At 44.2% G+C, this 21,479-nt stretch overlaps 1 protein-coding gene and 1 pseudogene across 1 annotated transcript in view; both read right to left on the bottom strand.

The window, feature by feature from the left end:
* Nucleotides 1–17,533, bottom strand: part of Rigi (RNA sensor RIG-I) — a 46,948-nt gene extending 29,415 nt beyond the window's left edge. The window contains exons 1-5 of the mRNA XM_051157740.1: nucleotides 17,371–17,533; nucleotides 5,216–5,350; nucleotides 2,597–2,778; nucleotides 1,559–1,706; nucleotides 147–269 (exon numbers count right to left, since the gene is read on the bottom strand). Coding sequence (XP_051013697.1) covers nucleotides 147–269; nucleotides 1,559–1,706; nucleotides 2,597–2,778; nucleotides 5,216–5,350; nucleotides 17,371–17,476 — 694 coding nt within the window. The 5' untranslated portion in view covers nucleotides 17,477–17,533. The remainder of the gene's footprint in view (nucleotides 1–146; nucleotides 270–1,558; nucleotides 1,707–2,596; nucleotides 2,779–5,215; nucleotides 5,351–17,370) is intronic.
* A 1,470-nt stretch (nucleotides 17,534–19,003) lies between these two features.
* Nucleotides 19,004–20,791, bottom strand: LOC127199594 (ornithine decarboxylase-like; annotated as a pseudogene).
* Between the last annotated feature and the right edge of the window lie 688 nt (nucleotides 20,792–21,479).

The following is a 21,479-nucleotide window of genomic DNA, read 5'->3' on the forward strand; positions in this document are numbered from 1 at the left end:
AGACAGGAAAAGTGATTCTGATGTGAAGTCTCTATTGCCACACAGAAACTCTCTTTCCTTCCTTGATCATCTTTCAAAAAACATTTTCAAAAGGCACCAAAGCATTGGAGAAACACCATTATGGAAAACAGTAAATTGCCTGGTACCTGAAGGAGGACAGGGATTCTGACTGAGATCCTGACTTTCTGGCTCTTCCTGGATGAAAATCTGTATGCTGGACATCTCTGTTCCATCGTCTTCAACAGCCTTACTTTCAACCCTTTTGAAACCTTTATGAAAAACAAACAAACAAACGTTTAGACTCTTGATGGAATCTGATTATGGTTTCGGTTGTGTTAGCCCCCAAAAGTCCCAACACTAAAAAAAAAAAAATTTTTTTTTTTTATCTAAATTTCCATTGAGCTCTTACAACCGTGCCCTTGCACTTTCTTGGCATTTTATTTACATTTGAAATGTATTTATTTATTATTTATTTGTTTATTGTGTGTGTCACACATGACACAGCGAGCGTGTGGAGGGCAGAGGACATTCAGGGATTGGTTTTCTATCATGCAGGTCCTCAAGGTTGACCTGGTGTCTTCAGGCTCAGTGACAGGAACCTTGTCCCCTGAGGCATCTCAGTGCTCCACCCCCTTCACCTTTTTTTGTTTTTGGCTTTTCCAGACAGGGTCTCTCTGTGTAGCCATAGCTGCCCTAGAACTCACTCTGTGGACCAGGCTAGCCTCCAACTCACAGAGATCCACTTGCCTCTGCCTCCTGAGTGCTGGGACTAAAGGTGCACACTAACTGCCTGCCGTTTCACTTCTTAAGGCAACTGGAAGAAATCATTTTGAGCTTGAAGCTCAGTTTGGTATTTGAAATCCAGTGTCACTTAGAATGATGTGACTCAAAGTGTGGAACATGCCACTTATTGTCAGTTTGCATCTTGAGCCTTCCCTACCGAGTGGCTCATGTCAATAACACTTGCAAAAGGTTTTCACTCCTAGACACAGCAAAGTGACACTCACGATTTCACCTCTGACCAAACCCTGACCACAGATACAGACAGTTTCTAGAATAATTTAGGGTCTAAAGAAACCTAGGTAAAAACTAAAACTAGAAACTGGGGTATTTATCAAACTCTGGTTTAAAACAAGAAGTGGGTTTCCAGAAGCCAAATCTGATTGGCTGCCCGACAGCAAACTCTTCCTCACCTCCCCTGGCTCTGTTGCGCATGGCTTCCAGGCAAGAGAACCAACCACCGCCTATAACGCTCAAGCATCCAGCCCCTAGTCTGACAGGGAGGGAAGTCTTGCAGTTTGAACCTTTAGGTCTGCAGTTCTCACGCTATTTCTCTAAAAACTTAAATTTGGGCCGGAAGCCTTTATTTTATTTTATTTTATTTTATTTTCCTTCCCCAAACTCTCTGGGCTGGGAGGGCTAATTCCATGGCCCGCAGCTCCCTCCATCCCAGAACTCAGCTGCCTGTTTCCTAGGGATGTGGCCCACGGGCACCTGAAGGGAACAGTGTTGGGGCACAGCTCGGCATGGGGAAAAGCTCTTTCTTGGAGCAGCGCACCTTTATCAACAATCCACAGTTCACTGAACCTGTTGTCTTCTTTCTCCAAAGCAAGCCTCAAAGCCTTGGGCCAGTTCTCCTTGTCAGACCTGAGAAGGCATTCGACCATCTTCTCCGCGCCTGCCATCATGCCTTTAGTGAAGCAGATCTGGGCAGGACAAAGGTAGCACACCGTCAGTCAGCTCAGCCTTCCCTCTTGTGAGCTTTTGCTGCAGACCGGTCTACTCGGGTGTTGTTTGATGAAAATCACAGGGAAGTACACAGTTCAGTAGGTCCTAGCATCATTTTGCCCCACCCACACCTTTCCTTCATCTTGGTCCTCTTCTAGGTGCTATCAATATGTCAAGCCAAACGTCCTCATCTTCTGATCCTTACATCCATTAGCATCAGCAATCCCCAGGGCAAAAGGTCAGCCCAGATGATAACTATTCACACTAAGGATACGTCAACACACAGAGCTGTTTGTAAGTCTAACAACACAGCAGCAGGTTTGTTTGTTTGTTTGTTTTCAGAGCAGGTATCCTGTGACTTTTATTTCTAATGATAACTGAAATGTACTGTGTACATATTATACATCAAGCTGAGATAGGCATCCGATGCATACTATCTCGTTTGACCCTAGCGGCATGTTAATAGGGTGCGTTTTTCTTATATCAGACATGAGAAACCCAGATGCTTAGAGAAGCTAAGCATCACATCAGCTCAGGATCACAGCTGAGCTAAGTGGCTGAGAGCCTGAAATGAATATAACTATGTCCCAGAGCCTCCCATAGTCTTCTTTTCACTGGCTGCACTGTTCAATGTGACTTGCATGTGCATAAAACACTATTCAGAGAAAAAGCAATGGGCCGCCTCTAACTGCAGATAGGTTAACCTTCCACCAGCCTAACATAAAAACTACCCAATTCACATTAAAAATGTCCTCTAGATGAGGAAGCTTATGGGTTCCTTTGAGGACCTAAAACAAGACAGAAAATGGGATCGTTTCCAACGTGCCTCAGCACTTGTCTCTAAATATGGTACTTTGCATTACTTTACCTGTCTGATTTCTTCACATTCCTGATTAATTAAACATTCAGATATTTCAGGAAGGATATCTGTTGGGTTAATTCGGGCCTTAAATTCTGGCTGTAACCGTCTTAAAAGTAATCTGTGTTCCTCCAACTTTTCAATTTTTTGAAAATCCCAAGTTTTGATGGCCTCATAAAGTCCACAGTAACCTGAAAAGAAAGAACAAAGAAAAGGGGGCGGCGAGCAATTTTTTAAATGAGTCCATCATAAAATGCCTTGATGTCAGAATCAACCAATTGCAAACAGCATCAGTCACTGTACAGTCTGGAGAGCCAGGCCACGCGGCCTACAGGTTGAAGGCTTGGTTCCCAGCTGGCCTCCCTCTTTAGAGGTGAGCCACAGCATGCGGGTGCGAGCATCATCACTGGTAGCACACTGAGCGCAGACAGAAGGAGCGATGGAGAACTGTGGCCGTGCTGGAAGAAGTCTGTCACTGGAGATGTGCTTTGAAGGCCGCGTCTTGTCACTGGCCTCTTCCCATTTGTCACCTGTACACCAGGAAGTGCTGGTTTGCTCTACCACATGCTCTCCGCTGTGGTGTGCACAAGCTACAGATAGATCCACGTGGCTCTTGTTTTCTGCATTCTATGTCCTCAGGCATTTAGTCATGGTAACGAAATCCAACTAATACAGCTATTCATGGTTTTCCAAAAAGGAAATATAATACGTATTTTTGGCACCCAACAGTTTAGGTTTTCTAAAAGCCATTATCTTTCAGAGTAAATTCCTAAGGACAGATATGAAGCCTTGTATTTGACCTTAGTATAAAATCTTCAAAATGCCCCCCCTCATGCATTTTAACAACAACCTGCAATTTACTTTTTAAAAACATTTATTTATTTTTATTTTATTTTATGTGTGTATATATGTACTGTCAGTGTGTCTGGTGCCTATGAAGAGCAGAAGTAGGTGCCAGATGCCGGGAACTGCAGTTACCAATACTCGTGAACTACCATGTGAGTGCCAGGAACCAAACCTGGGTCCTCTGCAACAGTAGCCCGTGCTCTTAACCATGGAGCCATCTTTTCCCTCCTCCGGGACCCTTGATTTACTTTTAAGTCAGTCAAATGCATTGTGCTTATCTTCTCAGGAGGAAACAGTAAAGGAGACAAGAGGAAATAGGAGCCTTACTTCCTGCCCTTGAAAAGCTTTCCTTTCCCACCATGCGAAGAAAAAAATTTAAGTCAGTGAACAAATAGAGGAGGAAAAATGACTTCCAACTAAAATAATCCAAGAATGTCTCACTCTAAGGTTCTTGGACAGAATCGCCTGGCCTACCTGCCTTTAAGACCCATGTTTATTCATTCAGGAGCCTTGGAAGACAATGATTTCCCTGGCCCCAGCCCCCTACTCCTCCCAATACCCCTACCCTTCCAGCCTCCCCAGCCCCATCCCACCCACCCCCACCCTTATATATCCAAGAAACTAAAACAATGAAAGTAGCTCCAGGAACAGAAAGATGGCTCGGTAGATAACGTGCTCACCACACAAGCCTGAGGGCCTGGGTTCAATCCCCAGATCTCATGCAAAAAAGCCAGGCATAGCAGTACAGCATGTGATCCCAGCCAGTCTAACTAAAATGGTAAGCTCTGGCTTCAGTGAGAGACCCAGTCCCCTCACACCTATGGAGTCTCAGGACAGCCAGAGCTACACAGAGTGACACTGCCTCATAAAAATGAAGAACAAACAAACAACCCAAACCCGCAAAGAATTAGACTGTTGCAGTACTGTATACACCTTCTGTTAATATGCTACATTTAATGCATTACTCCTTTGGATCTTGTCTGAATAGTCACACGGCATTTGTCTGTTTCCATAACAACATAGGTTTAGTTTGGTTCATGTGGATCTTTTGCTGTTGTTGTTGTGTTGTGTTTCGTGTTGTTTTGTTTTTCAAAACAGGGTTTCTCTGTGTTAATAGCCCTGGCTGTCCTAGAACTCTTTGTAGACCAGGCTGGCCTCGAACTCACAGAGACCAGCCTGATTCTGCCTGTTGAGGAATTAAAGGTGTGCACCACCACACCCGGCTCATGCGGATCTTTACAGCTATTACGGTTCATGACATTTAAGATTTAGTACCACGTACCTGCAATTCAGAAGGCTGCCATCCGCAGACACAGCCACGAGGCTTCACTGCGGTATAATGCGCCACTGGGTCAACACTATAAAACTCATTTACTCCTCATCAAAGCTACTGGTGTTCTGATAATACTGTCACCCTTTCCACTGGCTACAGTAATTCTTTAGGCTGGGCGTGGTGGCGCATACCTTTATTCCCAGTGGATCTCTGTGGGTCCAAAGCCAGCCTGGTCTACAAAGAGAGTTCTAGGACAGCCAGGGCTACAAGAGAAACACTGACTTGGGAGGAAAAAAAAAAAAAAACCAAAAAACCAATAATTCTGTAGATTCCTTTGGATAGTTCAGTAAACCATTCTATCATCTGCTTGAAAATAGCCTTTACTTTTTCTTGAACGAGGAGGCATAAACTACATACAAATGCCATGAAATTAATCACCTTTTCCTTTTCAGCATCCTAACACAGCAGAGTAAAATACTCTGATTTGTGACTAAGAAGAAGGAACCAACCTGCGTGGTACAGGGCATCCAGAAAGCCCTGGAACCAGCCTTCTGTCTGCAGCTGCAGCAGGTACTGGAGGAACAGTGAGGCAGCTTCCATTGGGCCCTTGTTGCTCTTCTCAGCCTGAATGCACTGCATCTCATCTGTGAAAAGAAGCCAAGGATGGGAAAGCAGCCTGCAGAACCACAAGTCACTGGGAGAGAAATACACCAGGCTGCCAGGGGCGGCTTTGTACTTCTGCTCAGCTCAAACTACTTTGACTCCACAAACTTAGGTCCTCTCAGGCCTTCTTATACTTCCTCCTTCCTCACAAAGACTTCTCCCCAATCACCCTGGAACCTTATTGTTCTCGGCTTCTCATGAACCAGATATAGATCTATGGTCACGGTCGCCTAGACACCCACCTGGCCTGGCTCTCTCAGTCAACCAGGTTTCTGAAGTGGTTTCTCCTCCTCACCCCCCTCCCTACATCCTGCTTTTAAAGTATATAAGCAGCTTGAGAAAATAAAATTTTGTCAGCTTGATCAGATTCCTTGACTTGCTGTCTGTTCTTTGCGTCTCTTGTCCTTCTCCCCCATTCTCTCCCTAGGGGTCCGAGGGTCTCAGTTGATTGTCCAGTGGGCCTGGACACCAGGCCTGCCTTCCCACATGGGACTGGGAGTCACAGCAAGCCACCGTGCCTCTGGAGAGGCAGCAGAGTCTGCTTGTTTGTCACCACACAGGGCCCCATCCTCTCCACAAGTTGTGTGCACGTTACGAAAGAAGTGCACTTCTTCAGGACAGTTGAAAAAGAAACCAAAAAGTTCGCCACAGTAAGCAGAAGTCAGCGGAGGGTGTTACAAGGAAGGAAAGGGGCTTCCTCTCATTCAAAACTCTAAAGCGACTGCTGAGCTAAGAGGGTAAGGGTGCGAGCGGACACCCCATGACATCGGTAACAAGTACAGCGGATGCAGCAAGCAGTTTGAGTTAAGAGTACATCTGTGGTCTTTTGTTTTGGGTCTTTTTGCTGAGAGAGTATAAAGCACAGCAGCAAAGTGGGAGGAAGAGGAGTCAGAGAGGCCAGTGAGACTGGGTGGCAGGAAACGCTAGCACTTGCTCGTTTCAAAATGGTACTCATTTTAAATACACATGCTACCTACGTGCGTAGGGCATAACTAGACCTCTGTCCTACTGCAGCATTGCATATCCAAGTTTTCCCATAGCAGATTCCAAAGGAGAAGGCAGCTGCCAGTGTGTTTTCAGTTAAGAGATTAGGAGAGTATGTGGAAACAGCAAGAAGAGAGAGGAACCTTCTTCTTGGCCCCCATTTAAGGATCTCTATCCACAGCAAATTTAATGATAACAGCCAAGTTTGCTCTTTTCAAGTGAAAAACTTGATGGATTTTAGAGTTGGGACCCCATCCTTGGTATTGAATTACAATAAAAAGAACCTCTTTACCCATTTAGCAATCAAGCATTCTATTCCCTCTCCCCTCTGGACATTCATGTGAATGGTTCCACGTAGCTTGTGGTCTTTGCAAGCAGCTTCTTCGCTTAACACACATGTTCTAAGCTCATTCGTTTTGTACATGCTATTATTCTTTCCTTTAATAAAAAGCTATACTTTAAGAATGAACAAGCCAAAGGAAATTCCACTGCATGGATGTTTCGCACTGAGCTTGTCCATTCATCAATCAACAGGTATTTGGGTCCGTGTCTGTATTTTGCCTAATATTAATAGAAATAAGCTGGTCATAGTGGCGCACGCCTGTAATCCCAACACTCAAGGTGGCAGAAGCAGGCAGACCTCTGTGAGTTCGAGGCCAGCCTGGTCTATAAGGGGAGTCCAGGACAGCCAAGGCTATACAGAGAAACCCTGTCTCGGGGGGGGGGGGGGTGGTGGGGAAGGAAGGAAGGAAGGAAGAAATGCAACAAGTGTTTCTCTTAGTCACTAGTTTCTTGCTGTGACGATACACCATGCAACTCTTATAAAAGAAAGCATTTAACCAGGGGTTTGTTTTAGAGGGTAAATCCGTTATCATCATGTGCTGGAGCAGTGGCTGAGGCCTCCATCCTGATCTGCAGACAGAGAGAGACCCACTGGGCCTCATGTGGCCTTTTGAAACCTCAAAGCCCAATGACATACTACAATGACTACAACAAGGCTACATTTCCTAATTCCTCTAATCCTTTAAAGCAGTTCTTCCACTCTGGTGACTAAACATACCCCTTCAATCAAGAGGCAAAGGCAAGCAGAGCTCTGTGAGTTCAAGGCCAGCCTGGTCTACAAAGAGAGTCCAGGACAGCCAAGACTGTTACACAGAGAAACCCTGTCTCAAAAAACAAAACGGCAAAAAACCCAAAGAAACCAATACTGAGAATACCACCCATCCAGTGATCTTGGGGGTAAGGGCAAGAGCACGTGACTGCAAAGGGCTACCGAAACAATCCTACAGCCCACTCCCAGGCCTAATTTGAAACAGCCTGGAGAGCCCGTGAAGCAGCAAAGCCCTCCACTACACAGGGAAGCACACACGTTTCTCACAAGATGTAACCAGTGCCCACAATCATAAATACAGTTTGTAAATCAAACTACAGTGAAGGGCAGGGCAGGGAGAGTGTATGAGTAAACCCCCACTGTCTTCCGATGGAAGCCCAGCTCTCATACCAAGCCATGGTGCTCATCAGGGTCCCGGGACACTCACTGAATCCTTACTGATAGGATATATTTGTCACAATTAAGGCCAACCAAAAGAACCCAGAGCATCTAAAGGAGCCAGTGCAGGGAAGAGAGGGCAAAGGGAGAAACAGAAGATGTCATCATGCTAACAGAACATTGAGAGAAGGGAAAGCAAAATATTTATGGACAAACATAATAAATTATTTTTAAAATGATCAAACAAAACACAACCAACTTTTTTTAAAACTCAGGATTTCACACAGCCTAGACAAGAGTTTTACCACTGAGCTATACTCCCAGCCTCATAAAAACAACTTTATTGCAATCTTCTGGTGGGAGGCAGCTAGGTAGAGATGAAAAGACCTCCAATTTTATCTCTAATAATCAGAGTTTTTAAAGTATTCAGTTTTCCATTGACCTTTTTAACTTACCTCAAGTAGTTTTATTGTGGCTGTGAAGTAAGTTGGGGGAGAGCACACACATTTACAAACTGCTAAAGTCCTAAGTTCGACTTCGTCAACAACGCGTGATAAGTATCTCCCATCACAAGCTGGAACTTGCTGAACCCTAACAATCTTCATAAAGCAGAAACAAAACCAATCCCAAATCAATTCGTTAAATGCTTTCTTTGTCTCCTCATTTTGCCATCACATTTTTAAATATTTCTGTGCTGTAATTATGTGTATACTTAGTTTCTGTGTGGGTTTGTGTTAGTGTTGGATGCCCGGTAGACCAACTTTGGTTCCAGCACACGCGCTCACCTGCTGAGCCATCTCTCCAGTCCTTCTCACCACATTGTAAACTAAATCTCCTGTTCACACCTCACAAGTTCTGTTCTGAAAGCGTTGTTTACTCATTTTTTGAACTCAGCTTGTAAGAACCCTTCGTGACTTGGGAAAGGTGGATCCCGTCCTGGAATGTGAAAATATTATGCACCTTTTTGCAGTAAGACTGAAGGAATCCTACTAGTTCCAGGACTTAGAGGGACATTTTTTAAAACTGTGTCCTTTATTTTAGCTGATTTGCTTTCTGGCACTTTCTGGCTCTTACCGTTTCTGGCTGCTATTGTTTTTTGTTTGCATTGCTTTGTCTTATAATAGAATTCATTTCACTAATTCCTTAGTTTCACTCTTTTGAATTACCAGTCCACTTAAGATGTAACTTTCCCTCTGTTTAAAGGCTTAGCTGTTACCTTGAATGTGTAATGTGTGAGTTGACTGGTGGCTTTAAAAGTGGCCAGCATTGTTTTGAGTTTGTTTCTTTCTTTCTTTTTTTTTTTTTTTTTTTTTTTTTGATTAAGAGCTATTTAAGGTTGGGCATGGTGGCTCCCAGCACTGGGAGGTAGAGGTAGGTAGATCTCTGTGAGTGAGGCTAGCCTGGTCTACAGAGAAAGTCCAGGACTGCTAAGGCTCTGTGTAACAAAGAAACTCTGTCTCAAAACACAAAACAAAAAGAGTTATTTAAGCCTGACACTGTGGTTTATGCCTTTAATCCCAGCACTCAGGCAGAGGCAGGAAGATCTCTGTGAGTTCAAGGCCAGCCTGGTCTACAAAGTAAGTCCAGGATAGTCAGAGCTACACAGCGAAACCCTGTCTCAGAAAATAATAATAATAATAATAATAATAATAATAATAATAATAATAATAATAATAATAGAATTGTTTAAATATACTGTTTTATTATTACTCTTTATATACTTCTGAGAAAGAGAGACAGAGACAGAGAGAGTTACATGCGTGTGGTGTGACAGGCATGTGAAGAGGCCAGAGAGCATCTTGCAGGCATTGGTTCTCCCCTCCCACTCTGTGGGTCTCTGGGATCAAACTCAGATCTCCAGATCTCCAGGTTTGGTGGAAAGTGCTCTCATCTACTAGATGGTCCCAAAATATAATGCTTTGAAATTGTGAAATTATTTTTCTTGTTTGCTGTTTGGTTTTCAAGACAGGGTTTCTCTGTGTTAGCCTTGGCTGTCCCGGACTCACTTTGTAGACCAGGCTGGCCTCGAATTCACAGTGATACACCTGCCTCTGCCTCCCCAGTGCTGGGATTAAAGGTGTGTGCCACCACGTCCAGACTGAAATTGTGTAATTTAAAATTTTTTCATAATTAATTCTGGCTACATAGAGTACCTGTCACTAATTTAGTGCCATGAGCACTTATTCTTAAAGTCCCCAAACAGTATTGCTATTGCCATCATATAGATGTAGAAATGGAAACAGAGTTAAAACATTTCCCTGGGGTTCTGAGTCTGGAAATTAAAGAATAGATTTGTATAAGGTGTGCAGTAGGACCTCTGCTAAGGGCTTATGTAGTGTAGTCTTTGAGAAAGCTTACAGATTTGGGGAGGTTGATAATACTCTTGTTTGTTTGTTGTGTGTTTTTGAGGGTTTTTGTTTGTTTCATTGTTTTTGGGGGGGTTGTTTTGTTTTGTTCTTTTGAGACAGGGTTTCTCTGTGTAACAACCCTTGCTGTCCTGGAACTCACTCTGTAGACCAGGCTGGGATTAAAGGTGTGTGCCACCACTGCCAGGAGATATACTCTCAATTTATAGGGTACAAACTTGCATTTGTAGCTGGGTGAGATGGTGCACACCTTTAATCCCAGCATTCAGGGGGCAGAGACAGGCAGATCTCTGTGAGTTTGAGGCCAGCCTGGTCTACAAAGCAAGTGCAAGACAGCCCAGGCAAAACACACACACACACACACACACACACACACACACACACACACACAACCTATCTTGAAAAACAACAAGAAAAACAAACTTGCATATGTGACCCCTCAGTGATTCTTACTACATTAAACGGTGCCTATGTTGTTATTAATATTAATGAACTAATTTAACAATATTGATAAAATGCCTGGCAATACCCCAGTCTTGCTTTTTGCTTTTGAGTTTTAAGATGTCTTTTCACATTTATTAATTAGTCATCCTTTGAAATCTTAAGCTTTGTGTCCATACAATATGTTTTCGTGGGGAGCCACCCTTAGTGGCTCTTGGCTTAAAACACAGGCAATTCCACCTTGCCTGAAGGCTCCATTTTCTACACCTCCGTTTGGCACGTAGCAAGGTGAGGGTCAGCCCGAGGCCACACCACCCAGTCCCAGTCCCGGGAAGCTGCTTGCTTACTTTATCTCTGAGGCTGCATTCCTCAGAACTTACCTCCCTATGCTTGAAGTTTTCACTACTGAGATATATAGCAGAACAACCTCTTTAGGTCCTAGGAACCCGCTTGCTTACCACCTTTGCAGCTGCATTCTCTCAGAACTTACTTCCTTATCTTGAAGTTTTTACTACCGGGCTAGAGAGCAGAATAGCTGCCATTAGGTTTCCATAGCAACCCTGCCCTTGCCCCTCTGAGACTCTCAATAAAAAAAAAACCCTGTAAATTTTTTCAATAAATGGGGCTTGATCAGAATCCAGACTTGCCCTTGTTTCTTCATGTCTCCTGTCTTCCTTTGTTCACTCCAGCACCCCCTCCCAGGTTCCGTTTGAAGACCCCATGGGCTGGGGCATATTTTATTATTAAAATTGCGTCTCTAGCTTTCTCATCTACATTAATTTAATATATCTGTCTCATTTCTTTTTTTTTTTTTTTTTTTTTAACCTTAGATGGGTGTCTTAGTCACTATTCTATTGCTATGAAGAGACATCATGACCAAGCCAACTCTTATGAATGAAAGTGTTTAATCAGGGCCTTGCTTACAGTTTCAGGGGTTTAGTTCGTAATTATCATGGCAGAGGGAAGAGCAGCATGCAGGCATTGGAACAGTCGCTACATCATGTTCTGCAGGCTGGGAAAGAGAGATGACACAGGACTGCCTTGGGTTCTTGGAACCTCAAAGCCAGTGACACACTTGCTCCAACAAAGCCACACCTCCCAAGCCTTCTAATCCTTTCAAATAGTGCCATTCCCTGGTGACACAAATAGATGAGCCTATGGGGGCCATTCCTATACAAACCACCACACTGGGTCTCGGGAAGAATTCTGCCTATGGACTCATCTTAGCTCCTTTACAGACAAGTTTGACTAAAACCCACAATTGACATAACCATCCTTCCTTGAATCTTCTTGTTTTATACTCTTACTTTCTGTTCTAAGTTAGTTTAAATTATTAAACATGTTTTTCTCCCTTTCTAGTACAATCATATTTAAATTTGTGGATCATTTTCTTTAGCCTCCAGATAACATTATAAACATTAAACATTATGAAAATTAAGACTATAGACATAAAGTGGTATGTTTTCTGCCTCCTCACTTCTAAGGCAATAATTTTACAAGCATTTATTATTTTATTATATTATATATTATTATATGCTTTATTACTTAATTCAAATTATTACTTTAAAATGTGTAAAACATGGCTGCTCGGGCAAAGAGATCATATCCAAAGACCTTCTAGGTCTGTATGATCTGGCTGGAATACAGACAGGCCTTTAATCCCAGGAGACAGGCAAGCAGATCTCTGAGTTCATGGCCAGCCCAGTATAGAGCAAGTTTCAAGTAAAGAAAAGCTTAGGTCCAGGCATGGTGCTACATGCCTTTCATCCCAGCACTCAGGAGACAGAGGCATGCAGATCTCTGAGTTCCAGTCAGCACTTCCGTTCAGCCACTGAGAGAAGAGGCGAGTTGAGTCCATGGCAGTTCAGTTCTTGGAATTCAGAGGCAGCTTTACCAGGAAAGTTCAGAGACGGGTTGTAGAGAGAACAGGCTAGACACAAGTGAAGATAGACGTGCCAGAAAATGAGAAGAGCCAGAAGCTTAGAACAGATTGTCAAAGTTAGTGTGAGGCCAAACAGAGCAATTCACTTAGAAGCTGAGAGAAGCCAGTTTGAACCAGTCGCCTTGTAGACGAGTTTTGAGCCAGAGTTCAGAAAGAGCTAGAAAGGGTGAGCTCATTCAGCAGTAAAGTCTCGGAGACTGAAAGCATTCTAGGTCTAGATTAGATTGTACAGGGGGTAGAAGCTTCTAGGACTAGGCCTAGGCTAGCTGACGGAGGCAGTAAGCCTCCCAGACAACAATTACATCAGACAAATAAAACTTGCTTTAATAAAAATTCATTGCTAAACTTACAAAAAGAGAAAAAGATCCACATTGCCAAAATTAGAAAGAAAAAAAAGTGAAGGTTAGCACAGAGTCCATTTAATTACACAGAATCACCAGGAGCTACTTTGAATATTATACTTAAAGGCCGGGCTCAGTGGCACACAACTTACTGCCAGCACTCAAGAGGCAGAGGCAGGTGGATCTCTGTGAGTTTGAGGGGCAGCATGGTCTACAAAGCAAGTTTCAGTCCAGCCAGGGCTACACAGAGAAACCCTGTCTCAGGAAAAAAAGAAAAGAAAAAGAAAATTACACTTAAAACAAACTAGAAGAAATGGACAAATTGTTAGACACAGCCTAGCAAAATTTAATCAGGAGGATATAAATAAATAAATCTCGAACAAGAAATGAGGTTGAAACAGTAACAGAAAAGTCTTCCAACAAGGGAAAGTCCAGAAATAGTCAGATGCGCTGATGAGTTCTACCTGACTTTTAAAGAAAAGCTAACATCAATACCCTCTGATATTCCCCTAGGAAGGGAAGGGACACCAGCAAACACATTCTACAAAGTCAACATTTCCCTGGTACCCAAATTAGATGTGTGCACGATGGACAGAAAGATGAACGAAAGAGACGTAAACATTTTTCTGTTGAACAGATAGGAGCATCACAACATGCCATCAGCAAACTTGGCAAGAAAGAAATCACAAAAGGGGGTTCCTAGTCACAATAGCCTCAAACAGCCTCAAAGCAAACTAACCAAAGAGGTGAAAGACTGCTGAAATCGACTGAAATGTAAACTTTCAAGTCAGAAGAAACAAACAAACGAAAACAAAACCTTTCATCTTAAAGAGAACCAGTGACAGTTACTATGGAGCCGTTTTGAGGGCTACAGCCCAGCAATACAGGTTTAGGTTACCCCAAAGTCTATGTTCCAACTGGAAGCAGTTCGTAAAGCGGTTTTGGTTTTGTTTATTTGTTTGTTTGTTTTGTTTTTCGAGACAGAGTTTCTCCATGTAGCTCTGGCTGTCCTATAACCCCCTCTGTAGACCAGGCTGGCCTCGAACTCACAAAGGCCTCTTCCCCTTGGGTGCTGGGATTAAAGGCGTGCGCCACCCCACTCAGCTCAGTTTGTTCTCTGAGCTTGTTTCCTCTCATATCTACAATAAAAACCTTCTCCCTGGCACACGCCTTTACTCCCAGCACTCTACAGACCGAATTCCAGGACAGTCAGGGCTGCACAGAGAACCCCTGCTTAGAAAACAAACAAACAAACAAAAAACGCAAAAAACCCAGCCAAACAAAAGCCCGCCCCCTAACCTTGAGGTACATTTCTGTGGGTTTTCACTTACATGAATAAACATGGTGATAAACAGGCACGCAAGGACCTCTGTGGTCTGCTGGATTTTGAGTTCTTGGAGCATGTGTCCAAGAGCACTTCATAGCTGTGTTATACAGTTGCTCTACTTTCAAATATATGTTTTAGAACCTCCACACTGATTTCCATAGCAGCTACACAAGTTTTTCTTCTCTCTCTTTTTAAATAGAACAAAGATGTTCCTTTTTTTTTTTTTTTTTTTTTTTTACGATTTATTTATTTAGCCAGGTGGTGGTGGCACATGCCTTTAAGCCCAGCACTTGGGAGGCAGAGACAGGCAGATCTCTGTGAATTCAAGGCCAGCTTGGTCTATAAAGTGAGTCCAGGACACCCAAGGCTACACAGAGAAACCTTGTCTCGAAGAAATAATAATAATAATAATAGATTTATTTATTTATTACACACAGTGTTCTGCCTGCATGTACACCTGCAGGCCAGAAGAAGGCATCAGATCACATTATAGGTGATTGTGAGCCACCATGTGGCTGCTGGGAATTGAACTCAGGACCTCTGGAAGAGTGGTCAGTGCTCTTAACCTCAGAGCCATCTCTCCAGCCCCCAAGTTTTTATTTTCAACAGCGAGTGAAAAGGGTTCCTTCTCCTCCACCTCCTTGTTAGCATTAATTGTTATTTGTTTTGTTGATAGGTAAACAATCTGATTGGAGTGCATTGTAGCCTTGGATATTTGCGGTCTTTCGTGCATATATGTGTGTGTGTGTATAATTTGTATATATATAACATATAAATAATTTTTGCATAGACTAAGGCAAGCCTACAGACAGCATTGTACCAACAGGGAGAGACTGAGAGCATTTTCCCTAAAATGGTGCCTATTCTTTCCTTTCTTAGTCAATAAAGTGCTTAAAGTCTCAGCTAGAATAATAATACAAGATAAATAAAATGGATACAAGAAAGGAAAACGTCAAACTATCTCCATTTGCAGACAATATAATCGTATAAACAACCCCAAAACTCCACCAGAACTCCACCAGAAAACCCTTAGCCCTCATTAAAAAAATGTTCCAGCATAGTTTCAGGATCCGAAACAAACATTCGCAGCTTTCTAACATACCAATAACAACCTTGCCAAGAAAGAAATGGGGGTGGGAGAGGTTCTAGTCGCAATAGCCTCTAACAAACAAACAAACAAACAACAGACTCAACTAACCACAGAGGTGAAAGACAGTGCAAACTTTCAAGACACTGAAGAAAGAAATTCTTGAAGACACCAGAAGATAGAAAGATCTCCCAAGATGGGGAGAATTAATACAATGCAAATGGCTTTAATAACAAGAGCAATTTACAAATTCAACATAGTCCACTTTAATGTAAAACACTTTTAAAAAATCTCAATCTTCACGGAACTAGAAAAAGAACCCTAAAATTCATGAAACTAAAACAGGCATCCTAAAAGGGAAGGAAGATATCTTAAATGGGGGCGGGGGGAGAGAGGGATGGACGGCGATGGGGGTGGGGAGAGAGGCGGATGGGAGGCGATGGGGGCGGGGGGAGAGAGGGATGGACGGCGGTGGGGGCGGGGGGGAGGAGAGAGGGATGGGCGGCGGTGGGGGCGGGGAGAGAGAGGGATGGAAGGCAAAGGGGGCAAGGACAGAGAGGGGTGGAAGGAGATGGGGGCAAGGAGAAAGAGGGATGGGAGGCATGTTATAAGAAAGCAGAACGAAGGACCATTGGGGAAGGAAAGGAAACTATCCGAGAGGGACACGTAAAGGGGGTTGGGAAAGAAACAGAAGAGGGGAATAAATGAGAATAAAGAGTAATGGCAGGAATGAATGAAAACGCCAATGAAGTTACTTTGTACGCTAACGTAAATGACTACCGATGAGCTTAAAAGAACAGAAGGCACACCAGCCTGATGCTAAGAGACATCTAGAGTGGGTTTCCTCTATCCAAGGCCCAAGCTACTCCAGCCATGAGGGTCTTTTTCTACTTCTCTCTGGCACAATGTTGAGCTTGCTTTTTTTCTCCTCACCACACAGAATGTTGAGCTGCAAAACAGAAGCACCGGAACTAACCTGCAGTTTCCACCTCCGACCAACACCAGGAAATACATCTAGGCTTTAACTTGTAAAATGAAAAGCAACCCCATCTCCTATATTTCTCTTACCTAGAGCTCCGTATTTGACCACCTCCCCTTGGTGGGAGGCCTGGTGGCACTCAAAGAAAGAATAAGCAGGCTACCAAGATGAGACTTGATAGCCTATGACCATAGTGGGGGAGGAGGTCCCCCTAGGTCATAGACCTAGGGGAGGGGAATAGGGTGAAAGCTGGAGGGAGGGAGGAATGGGAGGATACAAGTGATGGGACGGCAATTGAGTTGTAATCTGAATAAATTAATAACTCTTTTTTTAAAACTAAAAAAAAAAAAAAAAGAAAGAAAGAAAGAAAAGAAAAGCAACCGCCAGCGGCCCTTTGTCACCCCTTCAAACATCACCCCCCCCCTCCCCCGGGGGAGTCTCTGTTGACTCTTCTGGATAGAAGCAGCTGGTACGATTTACAAAGCGATCAAGTCTCAAAAGCTACAGGTGAAGAACTGCATCACACCCTGACCACATGGAGTCCGGGAAAGTGTTCCTCCACGGATTTCCTGTCAGGAATATGCCTCGACAGAACGTTGTGGCTCTCAGTCCGCTTGTTTGGGGCCCTCACTTCAGCCTTTGGCCCAAAGCCTTGCTCTCTCTCTGTACTAGGGTCTAAGGAAGGGCGCGCTCTTATTTCGCAGTCTCTCGTGCCAGGACAACGTGGAGCGCGCAGCAGTCTAGAAGGCTACTGTAAATCAAAGAAACAGATGACTTCCCCAGCTTTGAAAGTTAAAAAAAAAAAAAAAAAAAAAAAAAAGTGTTACTACAACTTGCAGGAACTGTGTATCCCTGCCCATCAAACCTGGATGCTGCCTCCTCTAAGGCGCCCTGTGGGTCTCCCATAATCCCAGCGTTCCCAGGTTAGTTAATCCAAATTGGTTTCAAGAAAGCGAAAGGTTTTGGCCTGAGTTGTTGTTTGTTTGTTTGTTTGTTTTTAACCGCAAGGTTAAATGCCTGAGAGCCGCCACTGAGGGCCACTCACCATCCCGGAGCCAGGGATTCATGTAGCTGAGGATGTAGGTGGGGTCCAGAATCTTCCTGACATAGTCTCCGAAAGCTTGCAGATTCTGCCTCTGCTCAGCTGTCATTCTGTGCCTCGCCGCGAGTGAGGGGTGCTCTGGCTCCCCCAAAACACACCCCACCCCACCCCACCCCCGATGACTGAGGAGGGGACTTTCCAAAGAGTCACCCAGAATGAAAAGCCGCTCGGCGGCCGCTAGGAAATCGAAACCGTCTCGTGACGCTGGGGGCGGAGACCCAGTTTCGTTTCTGATCCCAGGGAGCCGCTGACCATTGGAACCTAAAGGCACTTTGGGAACTGCCTGGAAGTTTGAGCGATGTTTCTGGAACGGTGGTTTTATATTGTAAAGTGCACAAGAATGAAGTGTAAAGTTCAGTAAACTTTGAAAAAGGGAGACATTTGTTACCTCTTCTGCCAGATCAGCAGCAGTAGTCTTCGTTTGTTTTTGTTTCTGTTTTTGTTTTTCCTCGAGACAGGGAGACAGAGTTTCTCTGTGTAGCCCTGGCTGTCCTGGAACTCACTCCAAAGACCAGGCTGGCCTCGGACTCACAGACATCCAGTTGCCTCTGCCCCACAAATGCTGGGATCAAAGGCGTGCGCCACCACTGCCCTGCTGCTCTCTTACTGCCAAACTATCACTTTTCCAAATCGGCCATACCAGTTTGCATCTCCGCTCCTAGAATTAAAGAACTAGGTAAGATATGCATCCACTGGGTACACAGGCGGTCTTTTCTCCTCCTGCCCTCCCCCTTTTCTTTTAAACTTTGGAGCAAAATGGAAATTATTGTAGTTTTAATTTCCCATATAATTAGAGTCTGAGCACATATGCATAGTTTAGCTACCATATAAAATCTTCTTTTATGAGACTGCTATCTGATTGTGTGAGTATTGGATATCATAAAATTATCATAATATATACTCCAAATATCTTCTTCCTGTTTGTGGCTTACCACTTCGGTTTCCTCAAAGGTGTCTTTTTGTTTGTTTGTTTTGAGACAGGGGTTTCTCTGTGTAGCCTTGGTTGTCCTGAACTTGCTTTGTATACCAAGCTGACCTTGAACTCACAGCTATATGCCTGTCTCTGCCTCCCGAGTGCTGGGATTAAAGGTGTGCACCACCATGCCCAGCTCTCAAAGGTGTCTTTTGATGAGCATTAAGTTTACTAATAAAATATAATTTATCAGTTCCCCACCCACTCATCAATTTTTGTTTCCTTTAATAAACATTTGCCTATCCCCAGGCGTCTTAGTTGAGGTCTCCACCGCTGTGAGGAAACACCATGGACCAAAAAGCAAGTTGGGGAGAAAAGGGTTTATTGGGCTTACACCACCATATCGCTCACCGATCATCATCTGAAGAAGTCACGACAAGAACTCAAAAAGGGCAGGAACCTGCAGGCAGCAGAGGCCATGGAGGGGTGCTGCTCACCGGCTTGCTCAGCCTACTTTGGGACAGAACCCAGGGCCACCGACAATGGGCCCACATCAACCACTGATCAAGAAAATGCTCTCCAGGCTTGCCAGATCTTATGGAGGCACTTTCTTTTTTTCTTTTGTTTTTTTTTTCCCGCGATACTTTATTTTCAAAACGGGTCACAACATAAGCTTTTGGCCCATTCTGCCAATGTACAATCTACAAATGCTTGCTCAGCAGCTGAGGGGGCACTCGCTAGTATCATGTCTGAAAAGTGAATAAAAATCCATATAAAACAAATATTCAAAGTTTCCATAGGAACACAGGTAAGTGTGACCCCATCTCCTAACTTTCCATACTGCATTGGTGCTGACCCTACTCTTACAAGACATTCCAAAACTAGCATAATTAAGTTAAATGGTGCCCCCAAATCCCTTAATTCAAGCTAAACTTGCAGGTAAGAGCTACAAGAATGGCATCTACACATTGATACTAGCAGAAGCACAGGCTGCTGGGTGATGGTCCATCCCACTCTCCTGGGCACAAGACATGGGCAGAGTGCCAACATCCTGCTCCTCCAACTCCAGCGGGAAGCCATGGCTCAGGGTCTGCTTCATGAGTTGCCACACTGGCCGTGACATTACGTAGTAGGTAGATGGTCGGCCTCTGGAACCCATTGAAAGTAGAAGAAGCAGCAACAGTGTATGCATCCATGTTCTCAAAGAGCATCCAGTCACCCACGTGCATCTCAGGCAGGTCACAGCGCTCCACGATCTGGTCAAGGACATCACATGTCGGTCCCCAGATGCTGGATGAGTAATACTTCTCATTTGGCTTGGGTCTCTTCTGCAGCAGGGGCTTCACATGTGCATGATCATAAAGCAGGCAGTTAAATGGTCCATATACTCCATCATTCACATAATACATGAAGGTTTGCTCACTTGACTCGTCTTCATCGTCAGAGCCAGTCTGTTCCTTCCATACAGTTTTCTTGGCAATGATATTGACCGCAAGCATGAAAGCTGAAGCGACATAGTGTCTGCCTGGCTCGGCTATGATTTTCACTCCAGAGTCTGCTGGGAAGTACTTGTCCAGAGCTGGGTTGATTATACTGGTGATCTCTTCAAATTTAAGCTTTGTATCCTCGGATCCAGGAAAGCCACGACCAATATCAAGCAGACACATGCTGAAGCCAACTTCCGTTCCCATGTCAAAGACACAGCGGGCATCCGACACAGCCTGCACGAAGGTCTCAGGATCAGTAGTACATCCACTGCCCACATGGAAGCTGACACCGATGACATTAATATTTAGCTCTTTCGCCCGTTCCAAGAGAAGCCTGCAAGTTTTGAGTGTGGCACCAAACTTAACACTGAGGCGACAAACTGCTTTGGAATCGTCAGTGGCAATCCGCAAAACCAACGTTGCCTTTGGATACGCTCTGGCGACTTTCATCAACTCAATTTCACTGTCAAAAGTCATCATCTGGACTCCATTACTGGCAGCATACTTGATTTGAGACACTTGTTTACAAGGGTTTGCATAGATAATCTTCTCTGGAGGCACCCCAAGCCCCTGCACGAACTGTATTTCAAATGGTGGCCAGGGTGTTTGCTATGGCTCTGCTGTCATTACACTTGACTGCATAAAAGGGAGTGACACAAGGAAGAGCTTTTCACCATCTTAGATGCTTCTTTAGAATATCTCCAAGGTCCGCGACATAAAAAGCATCCTTATCATTAGAGGAAGAAACTTCATTAATTTTCTGATCCAGGATGTCCTTGGCAGTAAAGCCTTCATCAAGGATATGGCAGTCAGACTCTTCCTTAGTAAAGCTGTTCATGGTTGTCGATGCCTACAGAATCCTAGAGATGGAATTAAGTTATTGTCAGCTCCTCACCAGGCAAGTTATCCAGGAACTCTGAACAGGTTCTCACAGTCCGCTGGCGCCACTGACCGGCCCCATGGAGACGCCAGCCACCGAACCCCGAGGAGCGCCCCGCGCCCCGCCGCAGACGCCGGCCAGAGGTGGCGCCAAGCTGCTGGCTGAGGACAGCCGCTGCAGGGACTGACCAGAGGCACTTTCTTAACTGAGGGTCGCTCCTCTCAGATGACTTTAGCTTGTGCCAAGTGGACATAAAACTCTCCAGCACACCTGAGCTCTGGAAGCTATCCGACACTTCTTTCAGCGGCATTAGACTTTTAGGTTTACCCTCAGTTTTATGGCTGTATAAAACTGACTTTGTGCTAGAACGCAGAAGACCTTTTTCCAGACTTCCAGTTGTATTCTGACCACATGTTGAAAACCTATCCTTCCTCCACTGACTAGCCTTGGAACCTCTGTCGGGGCTTTTAAGCCTACAGCAGGCACATGCCTGTGAATCTCAGGCAGGCAGAGCTAGATGGTGAAACCCTGTCTAGGAAAAAAAAAGTCAAAATTGACTTCCTGTCTGTAGATTCATTTCTGACTCTATTCCATCTGGTTCGATCTATAACAGTATCTACCACTTTCTCTGGGTTATTGTAGATTTCACACGTATCTTGAAATTAGGTAGTAGTAAGTCCTCCAAACTTGTTTTTCATATAGTGTATAGGCTATACCAGGTTTTTTATGTTTCCCCATGCAATACAAATCAACAGGCCAATTGAAAAACAAA

Source organism: Acomys russatus, chromosome 2 (assembly GCF_903995435.1).
Source record: "Acomys russatus chromosome 2, mAcoRus1.1, whole genome shotgun sequence".
NCBI classification, from domain to species: Eukaryota; Metazoa; Chordata; class Mammalia; order Rodentia; family Muridae; genus Acomys; species Acomys russatus.